The sequence below is a fragment of the Equus przewalskii genome, chromosome X (genome assembly GCF_037783145.1).
Source record: "Equus przewalskii isolate Varuska chromosome X, EquPr2, whole genome shotgun sequence".
Classification (NCBI taxonomy): domain Eukaryota; kingdom Metazoa; phylum Chordata; class Mammalia; order Perissodactyla; family Equidae; genus Equus; species Equus przewalskii.
This window is the reverse complement of record NC_091863.1, coordinates 109,447,188-109,468,861: the sequence shown is the minus strand read 5'-3', so window position 1 is coordinate 109,468,861 and position 21,674 is coordinate 109,447,188. Positions and strand designations below refer to the sequence as shown.

General features: G+C 40.5%; 1 protein-coding gene across 2 annotated transcripts; it reads right to left on the bottom strand.

Moving 5' to 3' along the window:
• Positions 1-1,684: 1,684 nt before the first annotated feature.
• HTATSF1 (HIV-1 Tat specific factor 1) lies at positions 1,685-19,292 on the bottom strand. Of its 2 annotated transcripts, none has more exons than XM_070605664.1 (10): positions 18,856-19,292; positions 18,498-18,738; positions 16,575-16,755; positions 15,581-15,628; positions 14,535-14,689; positions 12,405-12,568; positions 11,188-11,287; positions 5,902-5,991; positions 4,718-4,855; positions 1,685-3,964 (listed from the first exon to the last, which is right to left on the bottom strand). In XM_070605664.1, exons 2-10 carry the CDS (start codon positions 18,681-18,683, stop codon positions 2,705-2,707), a joined length of 2,322 nt encoding a protein of 773 aa, XP_070461765.1. In that variant the 5' UTR covers positions 18,684-18,738; positions 18,856-19,292; the 3' UTR covers positions 1,685-2,704. The 2 variants fall into 2 exon arrangements, with proteins under 2 accessions (XP_070461765.1, XP_070461766.1); XM_070605665.1 differs by having other exon boundaries at positions 18,860-19,287.
• Between the last annotated feature and the right edge of the window lie 2,382 nt (positions 19,293-21,674).

The window sequence follows — 21,674 nt, the reverse complement described above, 5'->3', positions numbered from 1 at the left end:
CCGCTCATGCTTTCTATTTGAGTGTAATACTGCACCTGACATACCATCACATCAGAGTCCTCTTGGGTCCAAATGAAAAGTAAAACAAATCTGCAGGACTCTGAATACCTAGAAACAAACTTTAAACTATGAAATATTTTTCTCAAGTAATTGATCCCTGTGAAATTGGTGTCCAAGAATTTAGGCTGTTTGCAATATCAATTTGTGATTTCCGAAGGGAATAATTTTACCATTTTTTCTTACATCAGGTTAGCATTTTACTTACAGAGCGATGAACAAAGCCAGTCATGGAAATGAGGTGTGGTATGAGGGAAAAATCATTTGAGCAAACTGTGACCTGACCCCCTAAAAAAAGGCATGCAGTTTGTATCTGAGAGATACTCAATAAGGAAAAAACAATCTATAAGAATATTGACAAATATTCACGAGGGGCAACTTTATAAGCCTTCTAACTGTTCTCCAAGCCATGGCTTTGTTCAAACTAATTAAGAGGACTTCTCGGCCTGACATTGAAATGTTTGGTTCGGTTTACTTTAAAAGTCACATTATCTGAAGGTGTATTCAGAAAATTAGCTAACTCCTGTCTTAGAAGTCACCAAGTAATTTACACCAGGAAAAGAGATTCCACTTTAACAAGGAAGAGGTAATGGCTTCCAAATGGACTAATCGGGCAAGAGCCAGCTTCAGAAAGAGCCCAGTTGTCGTTAGCTGAGAGGGAAAAGAGATCTTTCGAACAAATTACTCCAGCTTTGCCCTATCAGGCTCCTTTTGTAGAAAGCATTAATGATTTCAAATATTTCACTAATATCGGAAAGACCATTAATGTTTTTATCTTCTAACATGAAGTTTCAAGTTTGTTCTTATACAAGGTACACTGCTATACAAGACAGACTCAGAGGAGGACCTTGAAGCCTTTCAAAGGCATCCCTGAAGCCGCTTCTGGTTCATGCATTCAGGATTGAATACATTATTTGATATTTATGTAAACTACATAGTCTTAAGGAGCATTAACATTTAGAAACTGTCAGGTAATTGTTGAGTATTGCTGTGCTTAAAATCCACCCTCATATTTTTCTTTTGTTAACAGGGTGTATTGCTGCCTCACGATAAATTCCATTTTCAGGACCGATAAAACCTGATTACTTAGTAAACAGGTGACCATGTGCGTGTGCTTCATGACTCTTATATTTATCATCACCTCATAAATTTACCATTTTACAGCTGTTTGTGACTTTCGCTTCCAGGGTGTTTATATGAAGAGCATGAGTGTTATACATGAACAGAGAATGAGAACGTGATATCAACCAAACTAAGGAGCAAGGGAAAAGATGTTGCAATCAAAATAGCCCCCTTCTAATGGTTTTCAAGCTAATTTATGTTGCACTTATGTGTTCCAACTATCGTGCACAGAAGATCAAGCACTCTTTTCCTTTCATCTAGAAAACTAATTCTCCATAAATTTAGTGTTTAAATGCTTCTGGCTTACCTTTAAAGGGGAACACGATTCTGGTTTGCAATTTTTCTATATTTAACCTTCTCCACCTTTTACTGATTTACCCCTGGTGCAGATCCTGAAGATTTTTTAAAAGCCCAGACATCAACTAAAAAATTCTCAGAACGCTGGCTTGAAGTACAAGAACTCTTTTCTCTCTAAAGAGAGCAATGATTACACTTACAGACGGTATAATGAAAAAGAGCCAATGCAGTTTATTTTAATACTTCTAATTTATGAGAATAACTTCTTAATGCTACATCCGAAGTCAATTCATCAATACTGAATTTGGAAAGTACAATCAGAAAAGGCCCAAAATTTTATTGGGACTACACAACTTAGCACAGTACTAGGCACTGTGATTCTAGAACAAACACAAAAACAAAAAACAGAAGTATGCATGACAAAAGTAACTCAACTCGAGGGGACCCATGAACCTCTCAAAACTGTCTACAAAAAGTTGTGCAGTGTGTGCATACATTTTTCTGGGGAGAGGTCCCATAACTTCAATTAAATTCTAAAGGGGCCCAAACGGTACACAATAGAATTATAATCTCCTCTATATTTTCAATAAGGAAAAGCCGCGGATCTCGGGAAGTTCACTTTTGCACATCTAAGAGGCAATTTTCATAGAAAGAGGGTAGAAATGAAAACAAATACAAGTAACTTGCAAGGACTTGGCAGGGAAAAGCTCCAAAGTGTCACTTGCTTCATAAGTTTACTAACATGTTCTGGTACAGAGAGGGGAAATGGGGACCTAAGTGGTAACAAAAGCTGGAGGCAAGGAGACTCCTATGGGATTTTTCACGACCCTAGAAAAACTAAACTTTAGTATGAACGAAGCAATAACTAGAATTTAATATGTAATTTAACGCAAGTCCAACTTTCAGTTTCTGCATATTAACAACTTATCTTTATTTTTGAATATCACAAACTTCAATCAGAATACTTTAAAAAATATTATTCTGCATGCATTTAACAAATCTGACAAAGGACAAGTATCCAGTTTACTTGCATTTTATACTATGAAGTTTTAATGAACAATTAACACATACTGCAAATCATTAAGTACAGCTAACAATGAAAACTTCGATGCTTTAATCTGATGGCACCCTACTACTATGCACATGTTCATGTAACACTACTAGTAATTACCCTGGAGCATAGGCAAAATGTAGCTGGAGGAATCTCCCTACAAAGCAAGTTTCACGATTAAATATCATCGTCGTCGTCATCGTCATCACTACTGAGGACGAAGCTGCTGCCTGTGGACAGGGGCCCTTCATCCTTAACATTTCCCAAACCACCCACAGTCTCTCTCTCGTCGGAATCGTCAAACAACTTCTCGCTGGAATCATCGTCAAACAACTTCTCGTTGGAATCGTCATCTTCAAACATCTTGTCATCTACGTCTTCCTTTCCATCTGCTTCTTCGTCTTCTTTTTCATCAGAATCTTCAAATACCTTTTCGTCTTCATCTTCTTCCTCCTCCTTCTCATCAGCATCTTCAAGCCCCTTCTCATCTGCATCTTCATCATCCTCTTTTTCATCAGACTCATCATCAAATACTTTTTCATATGGATCATCCTCTTCTTCCTTTTCGTCTGACTCTTCATCAAACTCTTTCTCAGAGCCTTCCTCATCAAACACTTTTTCAGAGCTGTCATCTTCAAATTCTGATTTTTCAGAGTCATTTTCTTCTACCGTTTTTTCAAGAACATTTTCATTAAATTCCTTGTCGGAGCCGTCCTCATCAAAATCTTTTTTGAAGCCATTTTCTTCAAATTCTTTTTCAAAGCTATCTTCAAACTGCTTTCCAGAGGAGTCATCTTCAGATTCTCCCTCCGAGTCGTCTTCTCCAGACTCCTCTTGGGGGCTGTCCTCCCCCTCAGACGCCACGTCAGGGCCATGCTCTTCAGTGGCCTTTTTAAGGCCATTCTCTTCACAGTCATTTTTGAGTCTCTTCTTTTTGAATTCTCTTTCAGGGCCATTCTCTTTAGACTCTTTTTTAGGACTATCCCCTTCAAGCTCCTTTTGGGAAGTGCCTTCCCCACACTCTCTCTCGGGGTAGTCTTCTTCACGCTCTCTTTTGGCGCAGCTTTCCTCAGACTCTCTTTCAAGGCAGCCTTCTTCCGATTCTTTCTGGGGGCAGCCTTCTGCAGCCTCTTTTTCGGGGCCACTTTCTTTAGCATCTTTTTCAGAAGCATCTTCTTTAAATTCTCCCCCATCTTCTGTCTTTTCAAACTTCTTTTCATCTATAGGTTCTTCAAATACCACTGCAGTTGCAGCTTCTTGAGCATTCATTTTAGATGTGCTAGGGTGCTCTGAAAAATGCCTTACTCTAGAAGGCCCTGCCCTTTCCGAAGCACAGGCAGATTCTGAACGCCGGAGGCCTCTATTGGCCTCAGGAGCATTGAGGAAAGCCTCCCATCCTCTCAGCCTTTCCTCCCTCTCTCTTGTGGTCTCCTCCACCTGTGCACAAATGGAAACTGCCATTAAAAGAAGTTTCAGGCAAAAAGAAGTACTAACATCTCTGAGCATTTCTTTTTTTGTTAAAGATTTCATTTTTCCTTTTTCTCCCCAAAGCCCCCTAGTACATAGTTGTATATTTTCGTTGTGGGTCCTTCTAGTCGTGGCATGTGGGATGCTGCCTCAGCGTGGCTTGATGAGCGGTGCCATGTCCGCGCCCAGGATCTGAACCAGTGAAACCCTGGGCCAATGAAGCAGAGCACACGAACTTAACCACTTGGCCACGGGGCCGGCCACTTTGGGCATTTCTAACATTAATCAAAGTACCCTGAGGCATCTCATCTTAGGAAATCAAAGCAATTCCCTATCTTCAGTTTTCAAAACTTCACATCTTGATTTACTAGAGATGACCTTAAGAGATCATTCAAACAAATGCCCAACAACACAGTATTGCAGAAATGTCTCAGCAATTAAAAAGTTAATATTTGAACTCTGAACTTTACAACACAGAAAGGAAGAGGAACATTTTGGTTTAACATGTTCTTATCACTATTCTGAGCAAGCTTCAAAATTTCAGACTTATAAACGGAAAGACAAATATTGTTCTTTCTTTGCTCTAAACACAAAGTATTACTTAGAAGAAGTACTGTTACATTAAGCTGATCGAACCAATCCAAAACTTATCTGAAGGACTGCTACAGCAGGATTTGTTGGTAATGAAACCGTTTGTGTGCCCTTGACAGTTGCAGAACGTACCTGATAATCTGTAGTCCCATCCCACGCTTGGGCAGTGATTTGACGGCCACCAAACCACCTTCCATCGAGGGTCTGAATACAATAATCAGCCTCCTCTGGATCTCTAAAGGACACAGAGGCCACACCATCTGGGTGTCTCTAGAAAGACAAGGAAGAAAAAAGACAGAATGAATGAGAAAATTAAAAATAAAACACACACATTTGACAAAATAGCGAAGTAATAGTGTTGTCTCTGATAGTTTGAGCTAAAAGATTTTATGTATGACAACTTTCTTCCCTTTCACCTCAGCCAGGGACACGCAGCTAGCTGCTTCTTTAGCTTAATCTTGTCTAGCAAGAACCAAGTGTGATGTCCTTGGAAATGTTTCTGCTGACAACACTGTCTAATGAGAAGCAGTATAAAGGCAGTATAGTTGTTAAGAGCCTGGACTCTGAAGTCAAATAGCCCTGGGACTCATCCCTGGCTCTGCCAGCTAGTAGCTGAAGGACTTTGGGCAAGGTGCTCAATCTCTAAACTTTCAGCTTCCTCATCTCTAAAATGGGTATAATAGCACCTACCTACCTCAAAGGATTGTGAAGATTAGTGAGATAACATGTAAAATGGTTTGTAGTACAGAACCAATAAACAGTGACTCTTAATTATTTTGTCGATTTTGGAAGTTAAAAAAGAGTGAGAACAGGGCTGGCCCGGTGGCATTGTGCTTAGGCTAAGCGTGCTCCACTTCAGTGGCCCATGGCTTCAGATCTCATCAAGCCATGCTGGGGCGGCAATCCACATACAAAATAGAGGAAGACTGGCACAGATATTAACTCAGGACCAATCTTCCTCACATACACAGAGAAAGGGTGAGAAGGGAAACATACAGGAGAATATTCACAAAGAGGGGGAAACGTGGGCAAATAGGGAACCCTAAGGTCTTATACATTTTTCTTATACTTTCACCAGATCATATACTAGAGAGTGTTGATAAAGAAAAATAATCAAGGCATACCATGTCTATCAGAGCCTTGACTTACAATCCATGTTCATCTAATTATTGCTAACAGATTACTCCCACCAGATAGCAGACCTACTATATACAAACATTAATCTAAAATTTGGGGGCTTACCGACATCTGCTAATAACTTATTAAACCAGAAGAATGATTACTTTAGGAATCATTTGTCCAAGCCATGAACTTACATCAAAGAGAAGGAGCTTCCTAATTTGTCCAAACTTTGAACACTCTACTCGGAGGTCTTCTCTTATCTCATTCAGCACCAACGGATCATCCTGCAAAAACACTCATGATTAAAATGGGTTTCCTCCCTTCTTTAAGGACAAATTCTAAAAATCAAATTTCTTGCTTTGACAATCCAACGAATAAACGCTTTACTTAAGGTTAGTTATGTTTGTCAGTAGTCTACAAAATTTAGAAGAGTCCAAATTAAATGAAGTTAGACTACCACGGCTGCTGCTACTACTACAAGTCTGGCCCGTATGACAGAGGAAACGGATAAGTACATGAGGCTGCAATGTAAGGTGTGAAAGGTGCAGGAGCAAAGGAGAGGGGAGGGAGTAGGAACGGAAATCCCAAACAACAGGAGCTGTGAGGGCTGGAGAAGTCCTGTGGCACATTTGAAGTCAGAGACCGCTAATTCCTATGTTCTGCACGGGCCTCGTGACTACAGCAATGAGATGAGAGCCCGTAGCTTTGTGTTTTGCAAAGATTCCTACTGACAGAAATGTTGTGATGGGGAGAGATATCCCCTTCATTGACTAAGTGTTCTAAGAGTGTTCTTCGGGCTTCCGAGATTCTATTTTAACTCACAGCATAAACCTCACCTATAAGGATTACTGTTCATCTTGTCTCCTACCACATTTCAACAGAACTACACAAATAAAGAGCGGTTATTAAGCACACAATAAAACACATTCTCAGCCGTCGCTTTCGTGCAACTACGAGTCTATTAAGACCACTCAAGCACCGCGGCTTCCAGCGGGCTTAAGCTCAGGTGGACCCTCCCCATCACAACAACACAATTTAAGATTTCCCATGGGAATTCACAAACCTTTCTCCAAGTCCCAATGCACGAAAAAAGGTCAGAAAAAGTTACATTATCAACTTGCATTTCAACTACATACAAATATAAATAAGGATATCTCAACTACAAATTCTTATTGAAATAGACCCACACTTTTTAGCAACATTTAAGTTCCTCCGTCTCACAGGTCTTTATTTTCCTCACCAACTAGAGAGCAACTGCACAACGTCTACAAACAGTAGCTATTCCCTCCTAAATTTCTCCCAAAAAGCAAACAGAAACTACTACTAGGCAGTTACTGAAATCGAATAAAAAATATAATATCTGATAAATCTGAGGCATCTAAAACTATAGTTGGCAGGACTTGGGATTTCCCCTCACCTATAAAATGTAACTTCGGAGAGGACGTCAATTTGTTTTATATATAATTATCAGATCTGCGCGGAATGGAGCATGAGTCATTTGGTAAAGTCTTGACGTGGCTTTCAGGGATGTGGGTGGTTAGCTCCACTCAGACTGTACGCTTTCTGAAGGCAGGAATCGTGTTGGAATGAGTTTTGTATACCTCACCGAACACAGCAGTCATTTACACACAGTGAACAGTCAAGAAAAGCTTTCTCAGAGTTTGATAAACTATTCCTAATACCTCTATTTTATTCGCCAAGGGAAATCAAGATTATATTAAAAACAAAGAAAAATTGTTTCAAATACTGGACAAATTTAGGTGTGATTCCATTGTTGGGGGAGGGGAGCATCACCTTCTTTATTTCTACATCAAAGTCTCAGAGCTTTTCCTATGAGGATATCAAATCATAGCCAGTCTCCCCAGACTTCCATTTTCTGTTATACTAGTTTGAAAAAATAATTTATCTTTGCTGCTGCATACTATCTTGAAGCTTAAAGATAATAATTCCCTCCTCTAGGAAAACTCTTCAACATAGCTAAGCATGGAAATTTTTTAAAGACAACACTTTGCAAGCAATAGACTTGATACTAAAATCAGACTGATACAATGAGACCTCCTGCAGTCGACGCTCTTATTTTTTTCCCAGGGTGGTGTTTTTTTTTCCCAGGAAGAAATAAACCATACTTCTTTCCTTTCCAATCTAAACTTACACTGTCCAAGACACTAACCACACATGGCTACTGAGCACTTTAAATATGGCTAGTCCAAATTGAGGTGTGTTGCAAGTGTGAAACGAACACCGCATTGCGACGATTTAGCACCAAAGGAAAAAAAAGCAATGTAACGTAGCTCATTAATATTTTTATATTACATGTGGAAATTATATTTTGGATATATTGGGTTAAATAAAATTCATCATTAAAATAAATTTCCCCATTTCACATTATATTTTTATTGTAGCTACTAGAAGAATTTAAATTATACACGTGACTCACATTACATTTCTATAGGACAGTGCTGGTATACACAATGAGAAATCTACATTTGCATCTGAGTTTCGATTCTTCATCTCTTGGGATTCAAATTTGCCAGGCATGCATTTTTAAATAAGGCTTTGAATTAAATACTGAAAACTCTCTAAGTTACATTAAAGATATTAGCCTTCACTGTTCACCCTGACACCAAGGAGTATTTTTAGGTATTTTGCTTCTAATACTGGTCAACCATTTGGAATAAAAATATATTACATCCCCCCTAAATCTGATTTCTTTCTGACACCCCAGGTACCCTGACAATTCAGTTTTTGTTTTCCACTACAAAGCTCAATGCTCATGTCTGTTCTTTAGATTCATATGGAATCTTCACTCAAATCAACACTCCCTCAAAGGCGTCCAATGAAGGCAGGTTTTCCCATTGAACACCTCTATCACGAGTGATATGTCTCCACCAGCACTGCATGATAGAACTTCCTGTGGTGACAGAAAGGACTACCTGCACTATCCAACATCGTAGCTACTAGCCACGTGTAGCCAATACAACTGAGGAATTGAATTTTTAGTTTTATTTCATTTGTATTAATTTAAACTTAAACAACCACATATGGCTAGAGTTTACCATACTGGACAGTCTACTATGTCAGACAGGCCTATACTGATAGACTTTGACGATCAGGCCCACAAAAAACAAGACTGCCTGTAGTCCCTCTGATTGACAGGCTCTCATCAAGCTTGCCAGACCTCACAAGACCAGGCAGGCAGGCAAACAAGGATGGCACCAAGGGTTTCTCTGCTGAGAACTATGAAGCCCATCACTGGCCCCCTAGCCTTTGCGGAATAGGGGTCTGAAAAGAAAACTTTCCTTCATTTGCAAAGACGCTAAAGAGAAAATGTTTTATCCATTGAATGAATGAAAAGATTCTGCCTTGAGAGTAACAAGGGTTTCAATCACTCTTTCACTTTTCCTTCATATAAATATTGAGAGACTATTAATAAAATATATATTGAGGGCCTACTGTGTGCCAGGTACAATTCTAAACACTGTGAATATAACAGAAAACAAGACCGACAGAGCCCTGGCTCTAGAGCTCACATTCTAGTAGAGGAGATACAGATAATAAACGCTATGAAGGGAACACAACAGGGTAACATAAAGGCTCTAAACTCCAAAGGAAGGGTTTTTTTAATCAATCAAGAATTTACAAGCATGGGGCCGGGCCCGTGGCCGAGTGGCTAAGTTCACAGGCTCTGCTACAGCGGCCCAGGGTTCCGCCAGTTCAGATCCTGGGCGCAGACATGGCACTGCTCATCAAGCCAGGGTGAGGCAGTGTCCCACATGCCACAACTAGAAGGACCTGCAACTAAGATATACAACTATGTACCGAGGGGAATTTGGGGGAGATAAGGCAGGGGAAAAAAAAAAAAAGATTGGCAACAGTTGTTAGCTCAGGTGCCAATCTCAAAAAAAAAAAAAAAGAATTTACAAGTATGAAACTTCTATCCTTAAAAATATCCACTGGAGGGAATTTGTAGGGGTCAAGGTAGAATAAAAGTGGCTTTCTGGAGGAAAGCATATGTGTTAAGCTAGGAAAAACTAAGTTTGCCCAGGGTGATAGCTAGACTCAAATGAGTGTCTCAATGAGCAAGGCAGAAGGCAGAAACAAAAATAGACGTAATTACACAACACACTTCTACTTGCAGAGGTTCCAGATAACTTGAATTAAGTTTGCATTTATATTCACATTCAAGTGTTAGGAGATGGAATGTGTGAATCAAGGACTTCAAGAGATGGACATTAATGGTTCACCTAATTAAAAAAACCACTTACTTACCAGAAGGATAAAATGTTAATAATCATACGAAATAGACTAGATACCATGACCCATCTACGCATTTCTTTCAAAGGCCCACCTGGCAAGGACAGTGTGTCAAAAAGTATCTAGTGTGCATATGTACACGTGTGGTTTTTAAACATATTTCATTAACAGTGAAAGTCTAAAGCAGCTCTGCTATATTTCAAGATTCTTCATGATTCTAGTCAGAAGAGACATCAAACATACATAGATCCCATGTATCTTCCTAGTGCCCTCAAAAGATACGCAGACCCCACAGGTGCACAGCAAACGCTATCACATCACTATTCGCTGGCATGGAGCTCAAGAGGCCATTCTGGGGCCCTCTCTAGGGGAACTAAAACAATATTGCCATTCTCACTCTGTATAAATGCACAAAAGGAACAAGAATGAGCTTTGGTAGCAACTAGATCATTTATAAACCTGGAGTTTTGCATCATGAACGTTTTTTTCTGATGTGAAATTGGTTATCGTTAATTTCAGAATCCAGGCAGAGAATAAACTGTTCCATGAACGATCCTATCGGTCTGCGCCAAAGACAGAGGTTAGAACAAGAGGCAGAATGCAACACAAGGTACTCTGACGGCAACTAATATTCCTTAAACCTCTCTAGTAGCTCTTCTTCCTTTACTCACTTTTATCTGCTGTTCTTGGAATTCTACACGGACATTTAGTATTATAAAGTCCTAAGAGCCACTACAGAGTTCTGTAGAAATTAGGTTCCAAAAAACAACCTCCATTATTCAAACATCAGTGGTTCTATTTCATTAACCTAAGGTTTTCTAAGACTCAAACTTTGAGTCCCAAAGTGAAGTTTTCATTTACAAGCGTGAAGCTGCTCCTCCCCACCAAAATCAGCCCTTACTTGTTGAACTGCACTCAAAATCCACCAGCAACTCCCCAGAAACCCTTAAAGGACTATATTTTTAATGATTTCCCATACCAAGTAGGTGCTGTCTGGGGGCACAGTATGGGTATTAAACAGTCCTACCTGGTGTACAAATAAAAGAACACTGGGCTAAACATGGGAAAATCTGCAAACTTCGACTGAATTTGGGCTCCATTTTTCTATCTTGATGACGACATAAATGTGTGGGCTGGGACATGGGAAAGGTGGGGTACGGTAAGCTCTGGGCTCTTTTGAAAGAACGCGTATCAATGTTTTCATCGGTAAGAATACTGCCTCCTACCTCAAAATCCATAGGATGAAACATATTTTTAATGATGACAACTCGCTCGTGGCGCATTCGGGATGGTCCAGCTCTTCTTTCAGGTCTCCAATCCAACTGCCTAATGCAATAAAGTAGCAACAAGAAAGTGAATTTTGCTCCACACTTGTTGGAGAGAGAGAAAATGAGTCATTAATATAATCCTTTATTGAGCATTTAATAACGATAATTATTTGATTCCAAACAACATTGTGTATTTTAGTCACAGTTCCATTCAGAAAACTTTCTGAAATAAAAATAATGGGCAGGTGAAAGATGGTCCCAGTATCTGAAATCTCCAGAACATATTTTTTTCCTAGAACTGTTGTCCGGTCACAATTATTCCAATGAGACTCTGGAAAAATTGCTAATTATTTAGTATGTATGACTATCTAGGAAGATATACTTTGAGACCAAAAAATACATGAAAACTGTATTGCTTTTTACGCATTTTATGATTATAAAGAACAAACTGCACTGAAATATTTAAAACTACTCACTCTTTGTTACGATCTTAAATTTTACTGATATTGTTTATAAAAATTTGCAGGTATCTATTCTAACTATTCTTGTAAAAACTATAGGACATCACAACTAAACACTTTTATGATCATTTCATCATTAGTTCCAGCATACTGTCAGAAGTGTTTTTAGAACTCATTCTGATAAAAGTACTTATTTTGGCTAATTTCTTAAAAATAGCACATTTCAGGAAACATACTAAACAAATGAATTAATAGAAACTTGATGACATTATGTATACGCTATATACATAGTAAATACAATGATAAAACCTATCATTTCTAATTTCTAATTCCTGTTAACAAACATGTATATAAAAATTTAGCTCCTGGTATAGCTAATTTTAATCCACATCAAGAATGAACTAATAGCCCTGGTTTACAAGCCTAAACTATTTTATTTAATCTGATGTTCAACATTTTCCAAAGACATGGCTCTCATCTCATCTAAGCCCCTGATACACTACAAATGAACACCCCAGAAAATGAAAACCACCACCACTGCCAAATCATCCTATTGTACCGATTACCAAAGGTTCCTGATGAGCTAATGACATTCTTTTAAAATAATTTGTAGGCATATTTGATGGAACAAAACTAGGTGGCTATTACCAAAATATACTCTAGGATATTTATATGAAATCTATCGAAAAGGAAAGAAAAATAAAAACCACAAACTTTTGCTGCAGAGACAATTTTTTCTTGTAGTCTTTGCACTTTTTCTTCTTCTTTGAGGCATCATACTCCCCCTTTAGTTGAAACTGTGCCACCTCGACATGTAATTTATAGCCTCTAATTTCATCTTCGTCCAAAAGTTTTAATGCGAGATCCACAGATTCTCTCTTTATAAAGGTAAAACAAGATACGGTCGGTAAGTTACACACTGACATGAAATTTCGGGAGTTTTTTAGATGAATTCTGACTATACATCCAATAAAGATTTAAATATAACTACCTACTCTAGGATAAAAAACTCTAGAATGTCTATCAGGAAAGCTGCTTTCAAGATATAGCTGTCTCGAACCAGGCATGTGAACCTCGGCAAGTTATTCAAGCTCCCTGAGCCCCAGTTTCTTCATCTGTAATGGAAATAGAAATGCCTTCTTGGCAGGGTTCTTGACAAAACGAAATGAAAAAATGCACAGAAAGGATAGTGACTGGCATATAGCAGGTGCTCAATAAATCATATCATTATTGGAAAAGCAGTTTTGCCTCCTGGAGTCTCAATTTCTCATCTATACAATGAGGCAAATGGCTTTGCATGATTTTTAAGGTGCATTCCAGTTTTAAAGTTCTAAAATATTTCTACTTAAAAGACTAGATGACTCAAGGAACTTGCAATAACATAGCCAGCCTTTAATTTTTTTGTTCGCCAATTAAAATGTAGGTCTGCAATATACTGAGAAGTAGAAGATGATTATCTGATGGCTTATACATTAAATACATTTGTGGATTCTGGGTCCTATACAAAGGGGGCAGCTGTCAGCCCTACACAGTCAAAGATCTGAGGACCTGAGGAGAATACAAAAGGACACCTGAACTCAGCTGCGAAATGAAATGTGGATCCTGGAACAATTAACTATATTCTTCTGGAACTCAATGTACTAGTTTGCCAGCCTTGCACTTTTACGGGTCATAAACTGTATATGTAAAAAGTTTCTCAAAACCCCATTTTTCTCTTTAAAACATTTAAAAATCCAATCAACCCCCCTAAGAATCTGTTGACAGATTTTTAACAATCCTTGAAGAACTTATAAAACTCTCAAATCTCCTTACATTTGAAAATTACGTTAACTCCCTTCCTATAACGGTCATATCCATATCCCATTGCCATCAGGGTCAAGAACCAAGTGGAACCTACCTCCTGAAGAGCTGTCAGCTCAACCCTCCCCTTCTGACTTCGTTGACATGTTGCATGCTCACAACACAGCCCTGGTGTTTATACTCTTGTTTTATCACTTTGATTTTACTTTTTAATTATTTTCAGGTTCTGTGACATATGTACATGTCATCATCATGCCCCTTTCTTTTGTCCCCTGCAAGAATGTGTAACACATGTTCCTAAGGTGGTAAGTGTTCCAGAAATGATGGCTGCCTCTTGCACTGGGCTTTCCCTGTGCAATTTATGGTACCAGGAATACATAAAATTCTGCAAATGTCTGTTAATACCACTCTGTTCTCTCCCATTCAAAATACACTTCAAAGCAGTAAGCATAAGCTATCACCTCCTTTATAACCTAATTCAGGGGCCAGAAACTGTCTTTTGTAAAGGGCTGGTCAGTAAGTATTTTACACTTTGTGGGCCACATGGTCTGTGTTGCAACGACTCAACTCTGCTGTTGAAACACGAAATGTGTAAATGAACGAATGCGTTAGTGTTCCAACAAAACTTTATTTGAAAGACAGGCAGTGGGCTGGAATTTGCAGAAACCCTGGTCTAATTCATTCCACTGGGCAAATAAAACGTTACTAGCTTTCTTTTTCTTCGTGGATTTTCCAAATGTGTTCTGAACTGACTATATGCATACACTCCTACAGAGATCTCTGCAGTGAGAATTCCTTTAAGTAAAAGAAGCACTTCAGCCATCCAACTTATATAATACCTTGACCTGATAACATAGTTTTCTTAGACCAACAAGTGAGTAACCTTACCAATGTGATACGCACAGGGGCAATCTGAAATGTCAGTTTTCTTCATAGCCTGTTTTGAAAAGGTCTCAGTCTCAGTTATCATATATACATAATTATAGCTCTGGTTCCTGAGTTAAAAATGGAGATATGAGAAACTTACTTGGCCACATAACTAACCTTCAAATAACAGCAAAGCCCATCTCCTTTAAGATTTCCTTGATTATCTTTGTAAAGCTTGACCTTAAATTCTTCTGTCTGAGGATCTCTCATAATAATGCCAAACTTGGACATGAGCTGTATAAATTCATCCACTGTAATGTCTGGAGGCAAACCTGTAACATTAGGAAAAATTGTTTAAAAAGACATTTATAGGGGCTGGCCCTGTGGCATAGTGGTTAAGTTCGGTGTGCTCTGCTTCAGCATCCTGGGTTCACGGCTTTGGATCCCGGGCACGGACCTACACCAGTCATCAGCCATGCTGTGGGAGTGAGCCACATAAAAAAAGTGGAGGAAAACTGGCACAGATGGTAGCTCAGGGCTGATCTTCCCCAAGCAAAATTAAAACAAAAATTTATAAAAGCTTCTCAATAAAAATGAGGGTTACTTAGCATTCTATCAATTAGAAATCTACAACTTAGATGAGCACAATTTTGATTTTCTAAATGTATGTAAAAATCTCAAATCTATAGAATTGAGGAAATTTCATGTTTTAACGTATTCAAATATACTCATGTGCCACATAATGATGTTTTGGTCAACAATGGACCACATATACAATGCTGATCCCATGAGTACCATATAGCCTAGGTGTGTAGTAGGCTATACCATCTAGGTTTGTGTAAGTACAATCTATGGTGTTTACACAACAACAATGTCGCCTAATGACACATTTCTCAGAACGTATTCCCATCATAAAGCGACACATGACAGTATACATTAAATTATGCTTCACTAAGGCCTTGTATCACTGAATCTAAGAGGCAAAGTGCCATAAGTTGCCTAAATCAGACAAAAAGCATGTCATGCAAGGTTACACACACTTAATTTTTCCTAGTTTTGTAATAAATAAACATATTCCTCACTAACGTAAACAGCTAAACCAAAAATATTGACACAATGATAAAAATTAGACTTCAGAGAAACTGAAAACTAAAAATCACTTTGTGAAAAATCTGAAAATCAAATATTTCCTACTGTAAATTTGTTTAAAAAGGTATACATACCAGACACATATACATTTGTATTTCTCCCTTCTTCAACGTGAAACCACCCTAAAAATCAAAATGAAATAAATAAATGAAACACACGCAAGGAAAGGTAAGTGTCACATTATGAAATCTTAACAACGTAGCAGTTTCTCGAAACCTCCAGGAACTTTTTCTTACCTTTAGAACAGACAGACTAACTCAACTCACTGTCCGGCTTTCAAAGACACAGATCTTTTGCCAGATAATTAGTTTCAGAGCCTTGTCTGAAAAAAGACGGCTAGTGTATCTTGGTTCTTTATGATTCTGATACTACCTTAATAAAAAAACTCATCCTTGGGGCTAGCCCTATGGCATAGCGATTAAGTTCAGCACAGTCCGCTTCGGCAGCCCAGGGTCCGCAGGCTCGGATCCCAGGCACGGACCTACATGACCTTGATGAGTGGTGTGCTCATCAAGCCGGGCAGTGGCAGCATCCCACATACAAAATAGAGAAAGACTAGAACAGATGTTAGCTCAGCGGCAATCTTCCTTAAGCAAAAAGAGGAAGATTGGCAACAGATGTTAGCTCAGGGCTGATCTTCCTCAGGAAAACAAAAACAAAAACAAAAAAACTCATCCTTGCACTGACTTCAGGCCCTGGCACACATAAGTTGTTTCTGACTCCAACCTACTGTATTAGATATGGCCAAGCCGAAGCAACACTGATCTGAATTCAATTTAATTAAACATACATACACAAACAAAAATAACCTTACAATCAGAATTTCTGATAATCCCCTAATAATAGCTCTATTTTGCAAAGGAAGAAACTGAGGTAAAGAGGTGAAACAGCCTACCCAATGCTCACAAGGTAGTGTGAGAGCCAACATATGCACCCAAATAATAATTTAAAAAATCATCATCTTATGATTCCTTCAAAGCTATTATAATTCTCCAAAAAGTAGCTATCTATACACACACTCACAGTCGTAATTGTTACACTCATGTTTTGCAAGCTAAATCCACTTGCCTGAATCAGCCTTTCTCTTCTCTCCCCTCTTCTTGGGATCACTGGGTTCGGGGGTTTTTCTTTGCGGAGGTTCCTCTGCAGCCCTAGTGCTGACGTCTTGCACATTTGCAGTAGAGCTAGATGCGCCATCATTAGAAAAGCCGTAATTGGCCTGATACGTGGCAATGAAATCTTCAGTGATCTAAACGAGAAATTCAATCCATACACATACAGAAATTAAAAAATACTTTCCTCCCATGAAAAGGTTATGCTGTGTTAAATTACACCATATTCAGTTATACAACTTAATACAAAGTGCTTCCGTAGATAACAGTGATAGTAATTAAAGTGTAAACGCAAGAACAGTCACTTTATATAGAAAACTGTGTGTAAAATGATAAAAAATAAGAAATGGGTACATCAATTATCAAAACAAAATCTGAGATACTATTAAAGCGTTTTAAGTGATGTTGGCACCTTTTCTAGTTGATTCTTTTATAAATTACTACCTCTCTACAGTCTACTTGACTAAGGCTACGAGTACATGGAACAAAGGAAGTATCAGATAACAATAAAGCAGAATAAAAACCAATAATCAAGTAATAATCTAACAACACAATCAATTTTTCTTTCACTATATAGATGCGCAAAAGTCTACGCACACTAAAATTTTAAATACCTGTGTGCAGAGAACAGAGAAAACGGAACTCTGATTTGGTATATAAAGGAAAGGGCTAACAACGGTAAAATTAAATGCTTATTTAACTCTATCACTAACTAAATCACATTATCATTTAGTGTGAACAAATTAAGAACAAACCCAACTCACATCTATCAGCTTCCTGGTTTTTAGGGAAAAAAGCACAATTGCACAAGGAAAGATATGTAGTTATCTCTTCATACCGATCAATGGTAAGCATACAAAGGAATGGGGAAAATTTTAAACGCAAAGTTTGAAGAGGTACGATCTTTCATAACATAAAAAGATAGAGTCACAAATTAGTCCATCACCAGAGTACTGTTAAAACCACTCAGAAAGCTGAAGAAACCAAGTCTGCACTAGACCCGGCACCACCAGGACAGAAGTGAAAACATAAATTTAACAATTTGGAGACAACGGAATACATACGCAAAGAAAAAAGGGAAAGAAGAAAGTTGAAATAGTCTTTTGAAGAAAGTTGAAATAGTTTTTTAAACAACAGTCAAATGACACAATGGAGACACGGTTTGTATTTACTGGCTTGCAAGTCAATTAGTATGCTATTGGTATCCTTTTTTCTACCCATATGAGACTGATTAACAGGAGACTTTTACTGAAAAGTTCACAGAACCAAGTTTAACACCAGTTTATTTGACTCCCAAGCTGAAATACAATACTTAACAATTTCCAAGTACTCTAAATAAATATACACAGACCTTTTCCAACCATATTCTTTGCACCTCTAGTCATATTCCTATGGTTATACGGTTCAAACAGTTGAGTCTAGGGACGAAATTTTATAGGAAATTAAAGAGACGTGCAAAGTTCAATTGGTAAAGGTTTATAAATGACTACTTTTCTTTTCAAATCAAGAAGCTGCATTTTGCACATAGCACAAAAGCTAAACATCTGCATTCCTAGGATAATTCTTGCATTCCTAAATTTGCTCTTGGTGTTTCTCCTCTTTGCAATAAAAAGTACTCACCAATGTAATAACCAACTGTGACCTTCACAGGCAAAACTAATAAAGCATAGAAAAGACTTAAGAGTCAAATTACATTGAAGACATCGCCCTAAAGATTTACGTTCCTTTACACATCAGTTCTGCAACAGACACAACAAAAACCACGTCACTATCCATGGGGGCTCTAACCCAGGACCTCGGCAAAGAAAACGTAAAAGGAGCGCCAAGCCAGGCTGCCCTGGCGGGCCGCTCTGCGGTGGCGCCCGTGCCACTCTCTTACCTTAGGGAACCAAGCCTTCTTGTCCAGGTCCCACTCGTAGGGGGTGTCAGCCGGCTGCTGCCCGAAAGCCTCGGTCTCCCCGCCGGGATCTTTCTGGCTGTTGTCGTCCTTGGTGTCTCCATACAATTCTTGCATTCGCAACTGCTCATCAAACTCGTCGTTGCCATCCAAGTTGCCGCCGCTCATGGTGCCGACTTAGCCCGGGGGCAGGGTCCAGGCGAGCCCAGAGGCCGAGAGGACGCTGCGGGGGCAGAGAAAGCGCGCTCGGCCCGCGCCCCGCGCCCCGCCGCCCCCGGCCCGCGCCCCGCCGCGCCCCAGCAGCCCCCCGGGAGTCGGGCCCCCGCCGCCCGCCGCCCACCTGCCTCGCTCCGCCGGGCCTCGGCGCCGCCGCTCGGTCCAGGGCGCGAACGCTGCGCGCCCGCGCGCCGCCGCCCGGGTCTGAGGCCCCCGCGGCGACGTCAGGAAATTACTTGAAAAGGGAGGCCCGCTCAGGCTGACGCAGTCGCCATTGTCGGCGCGTCGCGACGTCGCGGGTCGCGCCGACACGCCCACCGTGGCGTCAACAGGCGCCGACGCGGGCCCGAGGTGCGGGCAGGGCGGGGCGCGCTGCTGCCGCGTGCTGTTGCCCGCGCGCGCCGCGGGAGGGGCGAGGGGCGAGGGGCGCGGGGCGCGGGGCGCGGGGCGCAGGGGTCCGTGGGTCCGTGGAGGCCGCGGCGGGCAGGGCCGAGCCGGGCCGGGCCGCCACTCCGAAGGCGTGGGAACCTTCCCACTCGGCGGGCGCCGCCATCTTGGGGGAGTGGATGGGGTGGGCAGGACAGGTTTGTCTGGCTGGAGCAAAAGAGGCGCCTCCTTCGCCCAGAGGCCCCTCCTCCGTGTGGCAAACAAGTCTTTTACTCGTTTCTTTAGGGTTTTTCTAGGATAGGCGGAGGCTCTGCTTCGTTTGGGTAGCCTAAGTTCCTATCACAGGGTTTGGTGTCTAGTGCGTACTGAATGAGTGAGTGAGTGAGTGAATGAATGAACGAACGATGGGTGGAAGAACCAAACGTCTTTTCGAAGCTTGATCCCCCTCCTTTTATTTCTCCGGTGCCGCCTTCAGGCTGGAGACGGACTCTGGAAAGGGAGGGAGGGCAGCAGTTGCCCCCCTCTCATACTCCATGATTCAGAGATGCTCAAGCTCCAACCCTGAGACTTAAATGTAAACATCGATGTGTAAACACCAGCTTTACGGGCCGACTTGGTTTTTTTTTTTGTCTTTTACAAAGATACGGAATGCTTTTTCCTCTAAACAGAACTTTTCCCCCGGGAATTATACATAGTGCTGAAAATGAAGAGGTCTGTGTTTTTTAATTGGGCAGGCATTTCTTGGGTTCCTACTAAGTACCAGGCGCTGTACTAGGCTCTGGCGACCCAGCAGTCCACAAGACAGGCACAGCTCGGGGGTCACACACACAAGTTGTCTGGGAAATGAGAAGACAGAAGAAGAACTGGATGCTGGAGAACAGCGATTCTCAAACTTTTTGGTCTTGGGACCCCTTGACACTCAAAAATTATTGAAGACCTTCAAGAGCTTTTGTTTATGTGGATTATTCTTATCAATATTTGTCACACTAAAATTAAGACAGCTATTTAAAAGTATATTAATTCCTTTAAAACTAACAATAATAAATCCATTATGTGTAAACAAATTTCATAACCCAGACTTGAGGGTGGGGAAAAGCTTCCCAGAAGAAATTATTTTTGCTGTTCTAGTGACCTTTGCTTCTAAACATAGCGGTTGAGTATGGGTTCTAGAAAATCCTAACTCCCCAAATACTAGCTGTGTGAATAGAGTAACAACGATTTTTAAATAGTAGGTTGAGTTTGGGGGTTGTTTTTTTTCAGTTACATTTTGTTTGCATGAAGTTCTTGTTCTGCTGGGGACTTGGACAACTGACCTTGCCTGCGTTTTTATAATATAGATAACATCAGTTTTATTTGGTTCATTTAACCATTGCTAAATATTTCTTGTTGGTTCCAAAAATAACATACAGCTGTTTTCAGCCATGTGTTATTGGGCTCCCATTTTGTTCCTGAGTGAGTTCACAGCTTAGGTGATAATGTGCTACACAGCCCTATTGCGCACGACACTCAGAATGCCTGCTGGATCTGTGGGCCCTTCTGAGCAGGTCGCCAAAAAGGTTCCCTAAGCCTAGGTCCCATGTGACCCAGCCACCCTGACCCAAAGTCTGTCCAGAGGCCTGTGAGGGGACCTGGCAGGGTAGCTGTGCATTCTAGACTAAATTGGACGAATGGAGCCAATAAGAGCCTCTCCCAGGCAGAGGAATGAGTATGGAACAGACATGGTCAGGGCAGCACAGAAGCAGGGAGGCCCACACAGGGAAGGTAATAAGTAGAACAGGCCTGCGGTGGAGGGGTGCCCCAGGGCTGAGAGGAAAAGCTGAGGCAGTGAGAGGCTCACTGAGGCGCCATCATAGTGGAGCAGTGGAATTGGGAGCTCAGCACACTTGTAGCTACAATGGCCTTCTCTTTGGCCATGAGACCTGACAGGTTTGTTTTTTTTTTTTTTTTTTACGATGCTATTGTCTCTATGAGGCCTGGTTCCTGTTTGTTGTTATTTCCCTGTGTATTCATAGAATTAACTCCCTAGTGACTGAGGAAATCTGGAAGCATCTCTGTCTTTGTAACCCGTGTTTTTCAAGCTTTTTTGCAAGTTACAGAAACACTCAAGGTAACAAGCGAAAAGGAGGGACCTTTATTTTTATAAAGATAGGAGTAGCTCCTGAAACTCCAGGCTAGAACGTAGATGGGCCGCACAAGGGCCACTGGACCCAGAAGGTGAACCTGTCCCAGAACCGAGACAGCCGGCTTCTCTGTGGATCTCCTCTTCATTCTTCTCTCTTTGACCTCTGTAAGGGGTGATCTGTGCTGTACTCCTGGCCTAATAGGCCGAGGCCTTCTTAGTGGATAAAAATACAGTAACCTACAAAAGCAGAGATCGCATGGCCAGAGAAGTCACCTACCTGGCCTAGGAACTCTGTCTGGAAAACTACTAAACTATACCAAACTAGATTTTTTAATTTTTAATGGCCCATTCGTGCTCACTCTGGGAATTTTCCTATCCTCACTTCCTGTAATCTCAAGACTTAGTGGAAATAAAAGTAATTCTGTTTGACAACA